Raw genomic sequence first — 21,362 nt, 5'->3', positions numbered from 1 at the left:
CAAAAATGAGAAGTACCTTTGATTTTTTCAATTTCTGACCATTATGTCTCAGAGTCAAACTGCACAGGCAAATTCAGAGACTTCTGATTTCTGCCCCCCCCCCCCCCCCCCCATCTGATTGATTTAAATTTAAACATTTATTTTCAGGTTTAAAGAACTTTAAAAAAAAAAAATCCTCCAAAGTTCTGGCCAAGATCAGGTGATGCACAAACAAGTTGCTCAGCTGAGATAAACTCCTCCAGTTTTGACTCAGCACTCATCTCCTGGTGATTTCTGCGCAACCTGCAGACAGCCCTGCCAAGCACTGCTATCACCTCTCCACACAGATTTTTAGGATAAAGGTAGGAGGAAGCTGACCAGCCAGATTCGTGACAAATTTTGTGATATTAACTGGTATTTCTAGGAAAAAATTACCTCCATCATCCTACCTTTTAAGCTTCAAAGAAATCAATAATCTTAATAAAAAAATAAATGGAAGCAAGGAATTTTCTAGTTTAGTGACTGGTCTTCTGTGTTAACAAGACCAACAAATTTCACGTCATATAAAAATGAGAGGCAATATTTGCCTATTTCTATGCAAATAGGACCATTTCTGCAGTGAAGTCTGAAATAATGGAGATTGTTACTTATTTATTTTTTTAAATTCAAAATTTCCACCCTCTGTGCTCCTTCTGTGCAGCTCCTTTGTACCAATAAACCAGTAAAACTGGAATGAAATAAGGTGCAACGTGATTTGTCTAGTCACAAAAAGTTGGGATTTTTTTTGCTACCGGAAGTTAGCTCAACGGCATATTTGGGTCCACTAATATTTACAAGCATTATTTTAATTTTATTCTCCCGTGATTTACCCCAGATTTCAATTAATTCTGAAAAGCACTTGGAAAACATCTTCTACTCCATTTGCACTCTGACAGAAACATTCTTTTCCCTGCTTCACATACCACTCCACCCTGTGCTGTCTGAATTTCTCAAGAGTTCTTAGAAAATAAATTCTTAACAAGCTTTGGAACATTTTCATCTGTTAAGGTGCATTGTGGAATTTTAAATATCTTTCAATTTTTAACGATGGTGGCATTCAAATGAAGAACAGAAAAATTAAAGTACAAGTATCCCAGGTCAATTGCCAAAGCGCTTGGAAGTATTAGAAAAATATTTGCTTTCCATTGAGACTTTAGACCCTACTGAAATTTATGATAATGCCATAAATATGTATATTTTATTCAAGTAAAATATGTTTGTGTACTTGTTTGTTTCAGCTCCACACTCTTGACAAAACGGTAACCTGAGTTCATCAAGTTGTCAGGATTAAATAACTGTAAAAGCATTTAGGGAGGTAACATTCACAATACATCTCTTGTAAGACCTGACCTTTTTGAAAGTCAATTCCACCATTTACAGATCAGAAAAACAGCCTGAATAAACCATTGAGAAGAAAGTACCATGGCTTATTGACACACAGCCTTTGCAAAAGCCTGGATTAACTGGGCTCAGTTCCCTTGGTTTTTTTTTTAGTTTATTTTGAAGAAATACTTCATCTCTACACTGACCTCTAAGCTTTAACAGCATTTATTTCCAGATTACAGGAAAGAGGCTGAGGTCTCCACATATCCTGCATTCTTGCGCAAGCCCACAGAGGCACAAACACAAACATTCCCTTATTTTCTGCCCTGTAAATCCTCTTTTAGGTGAAAACAATCAAGACATAGAAAAAAATGGGTGAGAGGATCCATTATGCCTGTAGTGAATCATACAAGAAATGTCACTTTGGGATACATGAATGCCATTTCCTCTTCCATGTTTGTGGGTCCAATTGCATATGACTGACATGGGTCCTTCTGCTCCTGGGATGATGGAGATGAGGAGTGCCAGGCACATGACTCAAGCAGGCACTCAAATACTGATGTTTTTTGATATAACATCATGCTCTCTCCCATGTGAGAGTGCAATGCCTACAGATTTCAGTGCAATGGGACACGTCTTGTTTTTGTGGGTTTCAGGATCAGTTGAAGATCCCACCTGAGCAGTGTCAGAGCAAGGGAAGCACAGCCCTAGCCGGCAGAGTAGCACTGAGTTTCTCCCTTAGAGGGACTCGGTGATGAAATGTCTTCACCATTAAAGCAGCTTCCTAAAGACAAACAGACTTAATCTCACCAGTGCCACCATGCTAAGCCAGGCATATATATAAATAATACCATTTCTCCTTTAAACTGGAATACATCATATGTTAAAAATATGCATGGCGCTTTTGTCCAAAAAACGGAGAAGACAGGAGGAGCATGTTTTCCTTGCACTTATTCTGTTTCTCAAAAGAGAAAGAAGAATTAGTTGATGTGCTAACACTCCTTGAGCTCCTGTAGCCTTGGTGCTGTGACCAAACCCTTCCCAGACACAGCTCCAGCTGTTCCCTCAGGTCCTGTTCCTGGTCACATAGAGCAGTGATTGTAGCTACTCACATGGGTAGGTCCCCAAAAGCAATTTTCAACAGGATCTTGGTGAATCTCTCAGTAGTTCTGCTATCCCTCTCAGTGATCAAAGTCCCCTCCTTTTACTGAACACATTGATCAACTCAGAGCCGCCACTCCTTTGCAAGGTACATGGCTGGAACTGGATCTAGGTTGCTGGAAATAACATGACCCAGCTAAGGCCAGGTGAGGGGAATGAAACTCCTCCATTATTTCGGTGGTCAGCTGCCCAAAGATTTTTGTGGTCTAAGTTTTAGTTGTATATCATACATGTTCAAAATCATTATGCAAGGATAACAGAAATACCAAAACAGCTCTGTAGCTTGGAACCTGGAATAGAGAGACTTGGGATTCCACCCGTGGCTATGTCTATCTGAAAGACTCTGCATACAGACATGTCATAGAAGCTAGAATAACAAAACTGTCCCTCCTTAGCCAAGGTGAGCAGTCACCATCTGTTTTCACAACATTTTCTGATATAGAGTGGAATTTGAAGAAAAATAGTTATCTCCTAACTACAGATTCAGCAATGAGGAGTGCCTTCCATGTTAAAAACAGCTTTAAAGCATCTGTTACAAGGAGAAAATGTAGGACAAAACTATGTACACCTAAATGCAGATCATGTGAGATGCAGGGACTACACGCAGACAAAGGCCTCGAAGAGCAGGAAGCTGCATGTCTCAGGTAGAGTGGCAACACTGAACTGCTGCTCACCTAGGCAACATACCACCCTTACCTGTTAACCTGTACTGCCACCCTCCTCCACCCCTCTGTTTTCCTAATTTACCTTCACAGACAATCAAACTGTGTTTGATACCATGAGAATTCAAGCCATGCTGAGAGTCTGCAAACAGCAAGGTAACTCTTTCAAGAGAGACAAAGTGCACGAGAGAATAATCTATATGCATCTTACTGATGCCTCTGTTCAATCCTTTAACCTTTAAGCATGTGGCAGATCACTTGCAAGAGGCAGTTTTGAAAGGCACTTGAAGCACAAGGCACTGTATTAGTGCAGATAACTGAACCTGCAGCTTTAAAAGCATTCCCAGCCTAGCTGATGGGATAAAACCTCACTGCAAGATGTGGGTCACTGCATGTGACTGTGCTTTCTCACATCTGATCACTGAAATAAGTGAAATAGCTTTTATTTCAGTACAAGAAGAGAAAGCCATGCAGGTAAGTGCTCTAAGAGGAAATTCTTCTTTGTCCCTGTAGTATCACGTAGTGTTGGCAGGAGTTCCTCTCCTTTGCAGTATTCTTTCATAAGGGAGCTTGTGATTTCAAAAAACTGATCTCAAAATCTTGAAATCAAGATTTAATAATTTTATTTATTAAATTATTTATCAAGATTTAATAATTTGAATTATTAAATTAGCCTGGTTATTTGAACATATTTTGCCTTCAAAGTGCTATAGCATTCTCTATCAATTTTGAAAATTGAGTCATGAGGAGCTACTGCTGACCTACAGGAACTAGGCTGAAGTCTTCCGGCTATAAAAATTCCATCAATAATAGATTTGAAGTGGGACCTCTTTTAAGGTCAGCTTTCTTCAGCAGCTAAACATCACTGTTTCTGAGGGCATGACTGGGCCAACAGAATTCCTTTCTTTAATTCCTCCATATAGGCATGTCCATCTTTGCTTTGTCTTTCTACTCAAACACGCAGAGAAACGACACATTAATTTCAATGTCTAAATAACTGTATTAGAACCAAAAAAATCCTGAAGGTTAATTTAAAGCAAAAATTGCTTTAAAATTTGCTGCAAGGAGAAACTTGGATGGGAATTTTCAAACATCAAAGAATTAAATATTCAAATCAATATAAATTAGGTGCTGACCTTTTCAAATCCCTTCTAAATTTTTTAAATACAATGACACTGATTAAGTTAAATTCTTTAACGAAAGGTGGCAAGAAAACATTATCCCTGATTGGAAAAGGGCAAAAAAAAAGAAGCAAATATCAACCAGCAAACCTCCTCAAAATACTGTGTACTCCCTCCGTATTACAAATGTCTAGACCAGCCTTAATCTTGTGTCTACACACCAATAACGAAGCTGGATCACTCCTATTTTCATTCCACTTGTAAGAAACTTTTTTTATATCTTTAAAAATGTTCTATAATCCAGTATTTAAAGTCAATCTAGGGAAGATACCATACATAAATACAGTATATCAGAAGGAATAACCATAGTGGCAACCTTTCAATTTCCATGGAAACCCTACTGGAACACAACTCACAAATCCTAGAGACACAAATCTCTTAAACCTATATAAATCCATGGTTCGAAGATGCAGCCTATGAACAAAAAAAGAGTATAAAGCACCAATGTTCAGACAGATCTATCAAGCAGAACTGTTGGTGTTCCTGATGCACAGAACCCCTTGATGCAGAGTCAGCCTGTACAGCATCCTCACAGCATCCCAGGGGTGCCACAGTAAGAACAGCCCCCACAAGCAACTCACCATAGCAGTGACAGAACTAATTTGTAAATCTTCTTATGCAAAGTTTTTAAAATATAAAAATATACCAAAGCTATTAACAACAACAGAATTTTCAGCAAGACACTTGTGGGCTGGGATGGCAGTGCAGAAAAGAGGGTCTACACAGTTGTCATTGTGTTACTAAAAAAAACAACAAAAAAAACCAGAAATCCCCCCCAAAAATAATAAGAAAAAAAAAATTCCAAGCAAAACCAACCCCCAAAACAAAACACAGAAGATGAAAACAAAAAAAATCAAAATTGGGTATGAGTTGAGAGAAAATCTCTGATCTCTTCCATGTTATTCCCTACCAGCCGAGAGTCCAGGGCAAAAGCTGAGACTTTAGAAAAAGAGCATTAAATCTCAAGGTAAGACGTAACATGTGGCAACTGATTTGTTGATTCTTTCCTCAAAGCAGGCATTAAAAACTGTTTCAAGGATAACTTCCTAGGGCTGAGGAATATCCTGAATGCAATACCACATTAACCTGGCCTGACAGACTTCCATACTTTTAAGGCCTTTCCAGAACCCTGAAAAAACCAAAACCAACCCCCAAACAAACAAAAACAGAGGTGTCTACTTCCTGCAGTCTCCGTACATCTGATAAGCTACTCCTTTTCCCTTTTGCTTCCTGCTACCTTTCCACTAATGCAATGACTACTTCTGTCTTAATAATGTATTTTCAATTTCTTCTTGATTAATATTGAGCCAATTAGTTTACTCTTAATTGCCAGTGCAATTACATGAATTTCAGTAATTCTTCTGTATATTCATCTGGTGTTTGACACATTTCACATTAAATGAAGAGTGGCATATGCAGCTGAGCATCCAAAACTAATATAGACAGGGAAGAAGAAAAAAAAATCAATCCACTGTTTTAGGGTGTGAGAGGGTTACAAATTAAATGGTCTGAAACCTCACACAGCAGTACACTCTAGGTCTGCTTGGCTTGAAATCTGAATGCATTACTTTTATGTTCGACCACACTATCAGAAATGTTGTGAAAAATACTTGGTGTGGAATCAGGGAAATACACTGGGGAACGGGCGGAACTCAGATAAAACCCCAATTTGTTCTCTTTCAAGCAGGCACAAAACAAAATGTCTCTCCCAATTGACTCTGTCACACTTCCTAATGTTTTGTGCAGAAATCATCCTGTTACAATGACAGTCTAAGAAAACTAGAGGAATGCAGATATCCAGCTTTAGAGTAGCAGACTTGCACGTGTATAGAAATTCAGTCACTGTGAACACAAATGAAGTTCAGCTACAAAACAAAGAGGAAGACAAAAATCATCTTCATATTGTTAGTGATGTTGTAATGTTTGTTCCGTAAAGTAAATCAGATCCTGTGTGTCTCTGTGTTCCCTTAAGAAAATGCTCATCCAACCAACCAGTTAATTCCTTTCAACACAAGGCAGGGAAAGAAGTGAACCATTTTGAATTCTCGTCTCCAATGAATTTTGGAAAGATGATACAAATGTCTTCTAATTTGCTTAGCCCTGAACAGCATCAAGGTGCAATTTCATTCATTTTTGTAATTACACAAGAACACTTCACTTCACTTTATATGATGAAGCAATCCCAGGTGAGAACTACTTCAGGTTCTCTGTTAAAAGTTAACTCTGGAATGCTTACTGCCATCACAGAACTAGAATTTCAGGAAATTCTAGCACAGATTACATGACTGCTGTGAAACTCATAACCACAGATAAAAATTCATTTCAAATACCATCAACCAGTAACACAGAACTTTTGTTCATTAAAAAAATTATTAAGGAAAAAACGGGAAAATCGGGGGATAAACCTTAGTAATTTTAGATTATAAAATGCAGACTTTTGACTGTACTAATAATCTTTACAGATTACTCAGCACTGTCTCAAAAATGAGACTGAGTGAAATAAACTGCCACTATTCTCAGTCTCAAATACTGTGAATGTATGCAACAGAACTTGACAGCAGAAACTGTGACAGGACTTTCAGAGGTGACAACATTTGTTTTAGGGGAAACACCATTTGGCTGCCACCCAGCAGAATACATTTGGCTGAGATGTCCATTCAGGCAGATATTTAGATATCTGGATGTTAATCAAGACATACACATTAAAATTGTTATCCTTCGAAGATTCAAAGATTACAATACAAATACCATTAGCTTTCCAGAAAATCAGAGTCAAAACTTAACAATGAATATGTGCCTTTAAAATGAAAAGGTTGAAACTTCAGGTATAAATTCTGGAGTTCTAAATGAAAAATGAAATTACACTTTGATATACAGACACACACCCACATCCTGCCACAGTAACATTTCCATATACATACATCAAGTTCTGAAAGATTACCTGGTAAAAATACCATCCACAATTCCAATTGTTGCCTCCTCCGCAGGAACATAAGAACCAATCTGTGCCATGACTGTGATCAAGGCCACTTGCTTGATGTAGGAGCTCTTTCCTCCCATGTTAGGCCCAGTTATTATCATGACCCTTTCACCATCTCCCTGGAAACACAAAAGAGAAGTCAAATATATTGTCTTACATCTGGTGCTTCCATAAGAAAGTATGGTGTGTGCATCTGCTTAGAAGGATGTAGGAGAAGTCTGCAGGACTAAACTTCCTGTTCCTCACATTTGCTTTTCCAGATATTATGAAATCCCAGATGCATCAAAATCAATTTTGATTGCTCTTGAGCAAAATGGACACAGTGAGGGGAAACCTTCCTGTTCTCCATCAAGGAGTCAAGAAAGCATCCAAGAACTTGCTTTCCAGCACAGGAAGGACATGGAGCTGCTGGAGCGAGTCCAGAAGAGGCACCAAGATGATCAGAGGGATGGAGCAGCTCCGCTGTGAGGAAAGGCTCAGAGAATTGGGATTGTTTAAATTAGAGAAGGCTCCAGGGTGACCTAACTGTGGCCTTGAAGGACCTGAAGGGAGCTGACATGAAAGATGGAGAGGGATTATTTAGAAGGGTCTGCAGTGACAGGACAAGGGGGAATAACTTCAGACTGTCAGAGGACAGTGTTGGATGGGATATCGGGAGGAATTTATTCCTTGTGAGGGTGGTGAGGACCCAGCACAGGTTGCCCAGAGAAGCTGTGGCTGCCCCATCCCCGGAAGAGTCCAAGGCCAGGTAGGATGCAGCTTAGAGCAATCTGGGATAGTGGAAGATGTCCGTGCCCATGGCAGGGGTGGAACTGGATGAGCTTTGAGATCCCTTCCAAGCCAAACCACTGTGATTCTGGGATTCTATGCAATTTTCTTTGGAGAAAAGCAGAAACTCATGAGCTCTCAGTATAGCCAGAGCTGTCCTAATTTGGCTGTGATCCTCTCCAGCTGCAGTTCTCATTGCCAAATGGAGAGATCTGACAAAGACCTGACCTGGATTTTACGCTCAAAATTGCCTGCCTTAAGTACATGCAGACTGGCTACAACAAGAAATGAAGACATTGCTGAGTTTGGCAATATTTGACTGCAACACAAATACTGTGAGCAGACTGTACCAAATCAGTCTGTGTATCTGACCACTGAAACCACATAGAAAGTTAAATCAGATGCAAGAACTCATCTCAGCTGTAAGACTTCCTACTCCAGAATAAAACTGTGCTCCTCTAGTGTAAGACAATTGCTGATACAAAATTAAAACTCATCAACGAATCTATAAAGCTTTCTCAGAGCCCAAATACAGACTAGGAAATTAAGTTATGCAAGGATATCACACAGGTACTCTTTTCCTTTCCCCTGGGTACATCCAAAGAAATGCACCAACTGATGAACTACACAAAAGTCAGCACACCCCACTGCCCCAAGGGAGGGGACATGGATGGCAGGACAAGCTGTATTAGTCACACTGCCTGGGAAACTTCAAACTGATCAGGCACTGTGAAAACTACAGCTAAAAAAATCTCCACAGAAAAAGTCTCAAGATCTATACAGATTTGACTCTTGGTGGGGCTTTCATTCTGTTTATAGAGACACACACAAAGTTCAGATAGGACTGTCACTTATGCCATAGTACAGAAGATACAGAAGATATAGGCATCCAGAATTAATTATATCTACAGAGCTGTTCAGCTTTTGCAAAGCAAACCTCATCCATACGGAAGTCGTGATACAGTGAAAATTCAGAAAATGTCACAACTGGGAATAAAGGATGAATGTAATAAAATGTACATGACTACATGAGAACAAAATGCATAACATTCTAGTCTCCAGAGTACAGTTTTAGTGCTGCTACTAAAACTTTGTCAGTGCTCAACCCAACACAATTTAAAACCAGAATGAGTTCACAACTTTATTTGTTAAAATCCACAAATCTCTTGCGTGTGTTTGATATCTGTCCAGGCTCCCTCCAACCATGTTGTGACACTGGTGGCTGGTTTGCAAATCTTGTGGTTTTCATAAAGAACACCTTCTATAAAATCAGGGCAGAGAACACATTTGTGAGATCTGGGATCCGAATCCCACTGAATTATTGAGATGGGTCGGAACCAACTCGGTGTGAGTGTGTGTGTGCATGTGGGAAGGGCTGTGCCTGGCCCTGCAGTCCATGGTAAGGGCTGCACACCAGGGCTGTGCTGAGGGCACAGGGCAGAGCTGAAGGCAAGGGCTGCTGCCCACGCAGAGCACAGGGCAGAGCTTGCAGGCCCTGCAGGGCTGTCAGTCAGGGCTGAGCTGCCTGGTAGCCCACCCACACCACAGCCCTGCAGCCTGGGAGTGGTTATAGCACAGCTTGGTCTGGCCTGGAAGGCACTGCCAGGATATCCTGTCTGGGAGGGAAAACTGAACACTATAAATACACGAGAGTCCATGTGCTCTCCCTGTCTCTCTCTCCAGCCAGCACCATGTGAATCACCAAATCTTGTCAGTAACTGTTCTCCTCTCCTTTCTCTCTCTCCTCTCTTTCTTTAATCTGTTTTCTTCTGTTCTTTTCTGTCTCTTGTGGGTAACTTAAAACCAATGAACTGTGTTTTACTAAAGCTGGTACATGGATAGTTTTTAGTGGGTGTTTCCTGTTGAATGGGTCATTGTGCTGAATGTCTTAGTGAAATGCTTTTTTCTTGGTTGTATTTTACTCCGGTAAAAACCTTTTGCCAAAATATTGTACTTTTCTCACTAAATTAAATAGAATTTCTCTTAGAGAAGAGTGTGTAACTCTTTCTCCAGATGCAAATTAGAGGTTATAATGAACCAAAAGGCTTTTAAAAAGTCTTAAAATAAAAATGTAACTGCACTGGGCAGTTCATAACTTAATCCAGAATGCAACAACATCTGCCCTTACAACTGTACACAGCCAACATCTTACTGGAATCCATGGCTGAAGTTAAAAGCCTAAAACAATCCATGAACATTTGGGGAGGAGAAGGGGAGTGGAAAAATAATATGTTTATTTCAGAGCACTGCAAGAAAGCTTTTCCTCAAGTTAGGTATTTGACAATGTTTCATCTGAAAACATGACAGGAGATGTATTTTCCTGCTGATTCAAACACATCAGTTGAAAACTACAGACGTTTTACCACACTAGTTCCCACCCACCACCTCTCTCAAGAAAGAGAAAACTCAAACAACAGTAGAGGCAAAAGTGATTCTGCTGTGATTACTTGATTTTGTAATATTCAGTATTTAGAAAGCCAACATAAGAATGGGGCTAAAGAGGGAAAAGTGGATGATGATTACTGAATGAAATGCTGAATTTTTTTGTAAGTGCCATCTGTCACTTGTTTGGAATTGACAATAATTTTGAAAACATTCCCAGCAGTATTGCAAAATATCTGTATCATTGTTCAGTATAGAACAGCATTTAAAAATATTTTCCAAGAAATACATACAAATTTGAATGCTGTTTATCACAGAAATGTTCCACACTGACAGCTGTTTCATACCTTTTCTGTATTTACTGTATAAAATGGCAGAGACAGTTCAGTGTTAAGTTGCAAGGAGATCTTTAGTATTCATTAAGAACAGATGTTTAATACTTTAAAAAAATAAATAGGCAGGAGGATGCAAAACCTCAAATAGGTAATTTAAAGGACAGATTTTAGTTTATCAGGAAAAAGAAGTCTGCATCACATTAACACTTTCAGAAAGAAAGGAAAATGCTTAGTAGAGAAATAATTAAAAAATACAGGAGCAATCTTAGAATCAAGGTGGAAAATTGTGCCTGTCACATCTATTTTGCATATTAAAACACTCCACAATTTTGAGAAAAGATTTTGACAAAATTAAGACTCCTTCTGATTGCACCATTAAAAACCCCGTAATTATTACTTTGTTTTTCAAAAATAACCATTTAAAACATATATTTTCCTAATTTTGTGATAACTTTTCTTTTATTTATGCCATTAAGGCTGAACAAGGTTGTAAAAAGAGAGTCTGAAATACAACCAAGCAGATAGCTGTATGATTAAATTACTTATTCTAACTCCCTGGCCAAGAAGCTGATCCCAGACTCCTTCCCTTGAATGATTTTGGAGTATCTTGGTACTTACTGAAAGGTTAGTGGTATTTGGAACATACTGATCCTGTTCTCCCAGAAGTACATCAATCACAGGGTGCCTCCCATTTTTTATAATTATTTCTTGATGATTATCTTGCACAACTGGTCTGCAAAAAGGAAAATATATTAATTCTAATTTATTGTAACTAATAATTTACTGCAACTAAGGCCTGTAGGAGGGTGTTCTATGATGTAGATTTTTGTGGAAAAAAAACCAAATCTCAAATGATAAAAATTAATTATTGCCATTAAGTATTTCTAAAGACTTCCTTAGTTTCGATCAGTTATAAAAAAATATATTAGCAGATTGGATAAGGAAATTCTACCTCAACTGTGAATTTGTCTACAAGTCTACTAATACAACATTTTTAATTCTTTACTACATATCTCTGTGTCTGAAAAGCTCCATCTCCAAATACTGAATGTTCTTCAAAGAACAAAACCTGAAAGAGAAGCATGTTCCACTGAATTCTATTAATTTGTTTTGTTCTCTGCAACCTACTTTTTCTTTTCCATCATAAACTGAATCGCAGCACTCAGTGGAGATGTAAATGTGGTTCCATGTCTCAGCAACATTTTCCTAACCCAGAAGTACAAGCACTCTGAAATAAGAGCAGCAGCTTATAGGGAAAGGGGCAGGAGCCCTGAGAAAAAGAGGATACTGGAATAATGCCACAGAATGAACTAATGAACTAATACTTTGGGTGGACTTTAAAGGGAAGATGTGGGGAGTGGGAGTATGCAATTTAGAAGGAAAATAGAGATGAAATAAATGCCATATTAGAAACACAAAGCACTGGGGAAAGAGGTGCAAACTGATAATGGTGTTTTTTCCTCCCCACAGTTGTATAGCTGAGATGAAACCAATATATAGACAGTCTGGGGCCTTGCACCACCTTTTCAACAGCATCCCTTAAACCACTCACAGCCTGGAGAGTGGACACCCAAGCATCAGATGATGGTCTCTGGACTACACACACCATTACCTTTACGTCTCTAACATTGCTGCCTGAGAGCCCTGATGCTGTAAATCATCTGCGTAAAGGAAGAGTGTCCCAACCCAGAGATCCTCAGATGCCTTTGAACTGTGAGAGGTGCTCAGCTATCCCCCACAACTGTGCAGAGCACCTGTGCTCCTGACCCGGCTCACTTACCTACCTCAGGCTGGGCTACAGGAAACAATCCTCACTGAATCAAAAACCATTCCTTAATTCCTTAATATTACAGTCCTAATCTTTCCTTCAGCAACCCACCAAAATTAATTAGTGGCATCTTCCCTGCTGCTGAAGTTTCACGGAGAAGTCTCCTTCCAGCTAGTTTATAAGCTCTAAGCCACTCTGAAATTCAGGTAATTATTTAAACCCTGGCACAATGAATTAATCAGACTTCAGTTTGTTTTCTCATCTGAGTATACAGAAATAAGTGAGCAATTACTTTCAAGAGATTTTAACAGAGGCACACATGATCCCAAGAGTCCAGAGGTGATCAATATTATGTTTAAAGACGTATAACAGCAGAAGTACTTGCAAGTTGATTTCTCTTCATTTGTCTGTCTATGTGTGGGTCTTGGGCAGGGGCAGGTGCACAGCTCATCACCCCTGATCCCAGGTGAGGCACCCCCTCTGCTCTGCAAGCTGGAACTAATATTTACCTATTATTTATCTGAAATACATCACTGAAACAAACCTCAAATACCTGAGAAAATTAGGTATTAGGAAGACATTATAAACTCAGACCTTGCTGAGAAAAAAGAAAAGGAGAAAAAGAAGTCCATGCAAAGTCCAGCATTTATTTATATATGAGATATCATCCACTAGACTCAGGCCAAACAACAAACATAATTTGTTTGTTGATTTGTTAATTTGACATAACATGTAAAATTTGAACTGCAATGTTTACAGATTTGTGTTTTGCCCAGAAGTGTTTTTTTTGCAAAATCAGATTAAGTTGAAACTACTGTAAACAATTTTAATAATGCATTTTATCATAGTACACATATTAAAATCTAATTTATTTTAAATACCCTCTTATAATTCCCTAAAAAAATCCCAAATAAAAATTAAAAATTGATTACCTGCAGTAGTCTCCTTGTTTAGCCACCTGGGCCAGAGAAAACAAGCAGTCGACAGTTGCTAGGTGACCAATGGCTTTAGACACAGGGTGATAATGTTCACTGAAATGGCTGTACCAAAACAGGGAAAAGTAACAGAAGAAAAGGAAAAAAAAATAATTCTGCACAGATACAGAAGGGTTGTCAAAATACACCCCATGCAAGTTCTTCACAGGGCTCCTGCGGTTGCTAAATCGCTCTGAATTCAAATCTCCCAGCAGTGATTTAGACTGCAACAGGAGGACAAAATCAAGATGGACTTTACGACATACTAACAGTGAATTATTTTTAAGCACAAAAAAATCAGACAAAAATGAAATTCATTACGTAGCATATTAAGGGTCAGCACTTGCCTCAATGAGGTCTGTAAAAATGCCACAATTTATCACAGCGGCAACTGAATCGCAATTGCTGGTTCAACTTCAACCGTAAATTACAATCAGAAAAGAACTAAACTAAGAGTGTCTGACACAGGAGTTGTCTACAACTTCAATAAAGTATGGTATCTACAACAGAAAATTCAAGAATTATTTTTCATTTTATGTACTGCTTTCCCAGCACAATAATGACATTATCAGGGGAACAGAGTTTTCAGTAAAGTTCATTCTGTTCATCCTCAAGAATTTGTTTTTTCCCCTCTCCTAGTCTCAAAGGAACAATATAGAATATAAAACCAGCAGGGAAGCGAAGTTTAATAAACAAAGACATAAATGAATGGAGGAGCGGGAAAGGAGAGCACTTTCCTACACCCAGGTCTTTCCTTGTTGTCTGCTGTTATACAACATTGAAAACAGCCAAGGGAACGTGAAGAGCACTATGGCACTGCACAGGAAACACACCCGGAGAAGTGTGAGTAGGAATGTTTTTCTAGTTTCTACCAAATTTAGAGAATTGTTGGGTTTGCACTATGGGGCAAATCCAGTGAAACAACTTCAGAGGGGACTTGCTAAGCTTTTGCAAACTATCACTGCATGACAAGAGGAACAATTTCACCAGCTCTGCAACTCATGGAAGTAAAAAAATAACAGATAACTGGACAACTGAAAAATTAAAGGCATTCAGAAGTTCCAGAAATATTTTTTAAACTCTCATTTTAAAGATCCTTTGGCCAAATAGTCAAATAACACCATTGAAAACTCTGACCTCAGACAAACAGATTTGCCAGATGTGAGGGACAATAAAACTCCCACTATTTTCTAGCAAATAATCACAGTCAATCTCATGACAGCGTAAAAAATATAATTAATAATAAAACTAATATATAATATTAATAAATACTACAATAAAACCAGTTTGTACTACTACTTCAATAATAAAACTACTAGATTCAGTTTCACTAAGTCAGCTGTACTTTTATTTTCAAAATAATTAATATTAATTTATTGATATATTTTATTAATATTAATATTTTTATTATTTTTATCTTAATAAAATTAATATCTTCTGTGATATTAGTTTTCAAATTTTGAGAGACACCTTACATAATTAATAGTGTATTTTCATTAGAATGTTAAAATGCAGAGGTATCACTGCTGGTCCCAGGACTCAGTCTTCAAGGTCCTGCCTTCACATACTTTAAGCAACATTTTAGTTGACCACCTGTAAGGTTGTTGTGGACAATGTAATTATGAACTTCTTTTCAAGATAAACATCTTTCTTCTTCTCCTCTTACAGCAAACCCCAAACCAAATACAATGATGAGGATGGGCTGTGTTTTGTAAACTCACTCTAAGAAGTTCAGCCACTCAGCACTGCAGTCAAGGATGAGCTTCTCCTGGAGCTGATTCAGATGTCTATAATTTTCTATGATAAAAGGGGAGTGGAAGCGGCTCACAGCTTTTGTGCTGGAAGGGAGAGAGAAGCCAAACAGGAAATCAAGGTCACCAAAGAATCAGCTTGTGGTGGTTTTAATCTAGGCCTTCCCTGGTTACCAGTTTGTAACCAAGGAAGGGGCAGTGTTCCCAGTACTCCATACGATTTTTACGTAAATCGAGGTATAAATAAGAAAGGAGGAGAGGCCTTCACTCTCTTCGGCGAGGTTCGAGAACAGTGGGTCCCTGCATTGGTCTCGCTTATCTAAGGCTGAGGCCTGCAGCATCCACTGACCTGCCACGTGGAGGCTTGGGGAGTGCTGGTCGTGTGTGTGTCAATCCTGTTTTTTTTCTAAGAGACGTGGTGAGATTTGTCTTACTAGTTATTTTACTAATTCTTGGGTTTAATTGTGTATATCTGCTCAGTATTTTTTTTTTGTTCCCTTTTATTCCTTTTCCCCTTTCCCTATCCCTTCGGGGGGTGTTTGGATTCCCTTTTGCTGTGTACATAGCATCTTAACCATAATATACATAAAATATATATTTTTTTTTTATATAACTAGCTTGATTTTTGGGTTCTTCAATTTGCATAGTTTTTTTTTTTTTGCCCTGGAGGAAGTAAAAAAGGGAAAGAAAGGGGCTGCTACTGGAGGGTTAGGCATTTGACAGGGAGCCAAGTCCGAACCATCACACAGCTACACCATCTACAGGCAAAATTGGGATATTTTTCTTTATGGGAGCCTTGAAAATGTATGGTTAAAAAAAAAAAAAAAGTTTTTCTGTTGTGGTACCAAACCCTATTGATTCACTGGTATTTATTGGGAATAAAGTGGTCAGTTACTGCACCACTTAGAAGGCTTCTGAAATGTTTTGCATAATGTGGCATGTATCATCAAAGTTTACATATTTCATAAAACTCTACTCACAAAACACTGCCTAAATGGATGACTTTTTTGTGGCTGGTTGCATATACAATGAACTACACACACACAAAAAAATCACTTTAAAAAGGAAAACTTTGTGACAAGCCTGAAAGGAACTTTGTAAATACAGACTGCCTTGCTAGTTTCCACTCACAGCACTTGGTATTTGTTTATGTATTTTCATTAAGGACTCACTTTGGGGTACCCAGGCATTGTTTTACAGAATCCAGATTAGCTGCAATTCATTCACCTTGTTAATTCTGTCTAATCTCTGCATTTTTAATACTGAACTCTTGCATAAGTGAATAGAACATCCCTTCAGAGTTCACCTGTGATGTCTGTGCTCGCATATTACAAACTGGGTCTTGTAGAAAATTCAGCATTTACATGGACATTATAACTTCAAGGTATTCAACCCACTTAAATCATAAATCAAATTACTGGGGAGGAAAAAAAGTCGACTACATAATTCAGGCCATCTCTGTTTCACCTGCTGGAAAAGTACCCAAAACTATCTAAAATCATGCTTACACAGCACCAAGTACCACAGCAAGACGTGCCTGTCTGTATGAGTAAGTAAAATAACATTTTAAATGAACTGAATTTATTGAGATGTATAAACAGATGTTTGCACAGCTACTTAAACCTTTCTGAATAAAATAAGAAAAATCAAAATTTTATGAAGCACTTGCATGTGCAAGCTACAGGCACAACTGAATCAAGACCATGGTTTTAACACCAGTACATGAACTTTGAAAGGTTAGGTAAATAATACGGTGCTCTAAGGACCTACTGTGTAAAAAGAAATGCTTTAAGCACTCCATTTTTTCTGCTTGGTTTTGTTTGCTTTTAAGCAATAAATTTACAATTGTGGTCAGTTGCATTCAGTTGTTTTTACTTAAACTTCTATATTAAACTTTGAAGATATTTTACGTACCTACTAATCATAACCCAGTCAGATGGCACAGATGATTTATGGGAATTCTTGACTTCTATGAGAAACTAAAATAACAGAAATGTAATATTACACATCATGGGAAGTCAGAAAGGCTAGAGAATCATAATCATTATAAATCAAGACATTTGCATGCATCAGAGCAAAACAATATTTATCCTGAAGAGACTGAGCAGGCCAGAAGTTAATGTTCATTCTCCCCTGAAAAAGCAAGGGTTATGACACACATAACCCTCCTGTATCTACAGAACCTTGCTTGAGGTTTGAATCAACTCAGATGCAGAGAGGGAAGAACAGGGAAGAACAGCAATAATGGCAAGATGCTCAGTGCAGTGAAATTTAAGTGATGTGTTTATTGTAGTATTTTATATGATTCACGTCAGTTATCTTTATAACACCAGCCTGAGGCCCTGGACATCAGAGAATTGAGGTATTCCCAGTCACAGAATTCAGCTGGAAAACGGATTTCCTGCTGAGATTAGGTTAACACAGACTATGCCCACATTTACAGAAAGCCACAAGACCTTGGTCTGACAAAGTTTTTCCATTATAGTTAATATGATTTAGATAAAACCTTCCACAGCTCACTGGAATAGCCAGCCATCACCCTCAAGTACAAACAAAAATAACAATCCTGACATGGGCACAAAAAAACCCAGCAAGGGTATGGTGGATGAGTTCTCCATTCACCTAAAACCCTTCCAAGATATTTGTCTTGAAATACCTCTTATTTCTCTTCTCTTGTGAAGAAGCATTTGAATTCTACATCTATCAGCATGCAAGCAGAATATACTACACTGATCTGAGAAAGAAAGAGCTCAAATCAAACAGACTCCTATTCTGTTTTCTTCTCCTCTCTAACAATTCCCTTTCCATTACTCTTACTCCTTTGGTGCCTTTCCTTTCCTCACTGACCATCTTCTCTGACCCTTCCCCTGTTGACTCTTTTGGTGTCTGTGAGACACCCTCACCAGATATCATGAAATAACAGCTCCTTTTACCAGAACACCAACATACACCTCTGTCTGCAGTGGTTTCTGAGCTGTGCCCTGCTTTCTTATATGTCTGCACTGACTGGTGGTTTTTAACCCTCCTATCAACTCAACATTTTGGTACCTCCTCAGATGCTTTTCTCTCTTTGATCAGTTCCTCTCTTTTCCTTTCCTTCACAGAGCTGTCATCTTATACTCTTAATGCAGCCTTCCTGAGAGAAACCTTTGAAATCCTGGCTCTTTCCTCCCTCAGACAATACTCAAACACACTTTGTCACTTTACCGCTGAATTTCAGTATCTCTGCTGACAACCTGCCCAGCTCTTGTGCCTCGTATTTGCTGTTCTCAGCTCCACCATCAACAGGTCTTTGTCAAAAGCTGCTGTTTCTAATTCATCCCTTCCCACATTCTCCCTCACTTCACCAGTGCCTCTTTGCTCCCTCCTATGTCTCTTGGGTTCTTCTCACTTTCCAAAGTCCTCCATGGGCCAATTCCAGTTCTTTCCCTCCCTGTCCTCACCCATTTCTCTCCCCTACTCTCAATTCTCATTCCATTTTCCAGCTCCTTTCTTTTCCCAGTTTTCTATAGAGCTTTCCCAGCCTTCCTACTCTCAGTTCCCAAAGGACAGTGCTGAGCTGTGCTACCTCACTGAAATTTGGCAGGATCTGACATCTCTTTTTTCACCACTGAACTTCTCAGCTCGCTGGAGCATGTCCTGCCCACACTTGCACAGCACCTACAAACAAAAGCTCCAGTCTAAAGCACTGTTTCTAAGAATTCAAACAACATTTATCATTCTTTAAAACCGTTCCTCTTTTCTCACATCTTTCAAATTACAGTCTTACTCAGTACTTACAAATCTTTCTACCATTCTCCAAGTTAACTACATGCTGTGCTTTCTGGTCCTCTGAGAGTGTATTTCAGCACTTACTAGTCATAAAATTAACCCTGGAAGTATGTGAGTGCTTTTACATACAGAGAAAAACAAAGCTTCACTGAAATAAATTCAACTGCACTAATGTGTGCAGTTTCTATTATTTAAATCACTGAAGTAATTGACTTAACAAGTAAGAGTCATACTGTAAGAAAGATGTTCTTTAAAGCTGGACAAAAGGTTATAGTCAAATGACCTCATCAAGCATCATACTAAGCTCTAGTAGGTCTCACTTTTAAACTGTTTTCCAGACAAGAATGGGTGCAGTTATATTGTAATAAATACAATATTACCTCTTGACCTGAAACTGTAACATACTCAGCAGAAGGATTCTTAATCTGTTTACGAATGTCTGGCAGATGCAATTGGATTTTAGAAAGCACATCCTGGATGTCCTCCTTTTTCTTTCTGATGACAGGGAAGTCTGTAAGGTCCTTGAACAATTGTGTTTTATCTCCAGTCCTATCCATAAGAAGCATAAGATAAAATAATGGTAAAAACAGAGATACTGTTTCTCTTGGCTGTGTCCTTATTTTATTTTGTTATTCTCATTTGTTTTAACATTAGCTTTACTCCCTTCTAAATACAGATTTTCAGGTGCTTGGTCATGGTATAGCATATTTACCAAAAGCCTGCCAGACTCATGACATGAGTAGAAAGGCACTTTGCATAAAGACCACCTCAAGTACTGACATGTTTATCATGATTAAATATGAAGCTTTAGATAATTTCTCCATAACATGCACACAGATTTTTGACATATTTGTAATTTGGCCAAATTTGGGCAGATTTTAATGAGAATTGCAAAGAAACACACCCCCCCCCAAGGCCCTCATCAAAGCAGAAAGCCATCAGGGCTTTCTCAGAGCAGCTCTGAGAAAACTCTTCCTTGTTTTCTCCAGAAAAGCACTTTTAACTGCATGCAAAACAATGCTCTTTTCTAGTTTCAATGTCAAAAAAATGACAAAATTATTTTGGCTGCACTAACTCAGCTCTGGATTGAAATCTGAAACAGAGAATGCCATTCAAATGGTTAAAATTTGGGAGCTGAACTAGCTGTTAAAAACATGGTTGTAAACAAAAATAACAAAAATTTAACTTATCCTAGTAAGTATCAGGCAAAGAATGAAAAGCAGTGCAATCAACCCTAAGTTAATTGGAATATAATTTTTTATTTTAGAGCAAACACAAAACTCTACCGATTAATTACACAATTACCCTGAAAACTAATATGTGGAGAACAAGTAATTAGCCAACGGAAAGTATTAGAACATAGAAGTAATAAAAAAATCTAATATTCTACTTACTCTGCTACCCCTTTGACTGAGAATGAAACTACAACTGGAGCCAGTGACCAGGCAGATAACACAAAGCTGTGCTTTGGCTTTGCATTACATTTTGTTGATATTATGTAACTGACAGTAAAGATGCCATTTTAAAATATAATACTAATTTTTAGAAACGATTTTGTGCTAATTAGACACGTTTCCATGGGAATGCAAGGGAAAAAAAAAGATCACCACTAGCCAGCAGCTGATTGTGAAGACTGTCAGTGCTATGTGATGCCTACAAAAAAATTTTAAAGTTGACAGTTTAGGAATAGAAAAAACACAAACCTAAAATCTCCAACTCCCCATAAAAAAAGCCCTGGAGCAGAGGGATACTTTTGAAAACAGCTACAGGATTTTATCCGCACCTCATAACAAAATTAACATGTGATGTAGTGTCTGCACAAGTGTGTGCTCATGTATGGAGATGAGTAGTATTAGTGATTTTTATGAAAGAAACGTTTTATAGTGAAAACAATACTGGCGCATAAAGCTGAGATAAATAAAGGCTGAAAGATATGTTATTTTAGTCATCTTGAATGAATGCAAATACAATATATGTAATCTGTTGATCAATGATGATATCTTTCTACTTACACCATTTTTGTATACTACTCTACCCACGATCAATACAGTGACAGACACTCCCTCCCCCCATATTTCAAGTCTACAGTGGTGTGATTTAGATACAGTCAGTTTTGTCATAAACTGCCACAACTATAATTGGACACCATACATCAGCAGAAATCTCATAATCCCACCTGTGAAATGGGCAGAGCAAATCCTTCTGCCCTTCTCAACATCTTTAATTTATTTAATTTCAATTCAGCATCACCTTAGATCTCTCTCTAATTCAGAAGCAAATGAAATGAA

The 21,362-nt window shown here is 38.3% G+C and overlaps 1 protein-coding gene across 5 annotated transcripts in view; it reads right to left on the bottom strand.

The window, feature by feature from the left end:
• Window positions 1-21,362, bottom strand: part of MSH3 (mutS homolog 3) — a 99,223-nt gene that overhangs the window by 13,983 nt on the left and 63,878 nt on the right. For all 5 annotated transcript variants that reach the window (XM_027880965.1, XM_027880950.1, XM_027880975.1 and 2 more), the window contains 6 exons: window positions 19,455-19,623; window positions 17,218-17,282; window positions 15,274-15,390; window positions 13,511-13,618; window positions 11,429-11,543; window positions 7,287-7,444 (listed from right to left, as the gene is read on the bottom strand). In XM_027880965.1, coding sequence (XP_027736766.1) covers window positions 7,287-7,444; window positions 11,429-11,543; window positions 13,511-13,618; window positions 15,274-15,390; window positions 17,218-17,282; window positions 19,455-19,623 — 732 coding nt within the window. The remainder of the gene's footprint in view (window positions 1-7,286; window positions 7,445-11,428; window positions 11,544-13,510; window positions 13,619-15,273; window positions 15,391-17,217; window positions 17,283-19,454; window positions 19,624-21,362) is intronic.

Source organism: Empidonax traillii, unplaced genomic scaffold, assembly GCF_003031625.1.
Source record: "Empidonax traillii isolate 1590-97213 ecotype Southwest subspecies unplaced genomic scaffold, ASM303162v1 scaffold6:size4315531, whole genome shotgun sequence".
Classification (NCBI taxonomy): Eukaryota; Metazoa; Chordata; class Aves; order Passeriformes; family Tyrannidae; genus Empidonax; species Empidonax traillii.
This window is presented reverse-complemented; position numbering and strand designations above follow the sequence as displayed.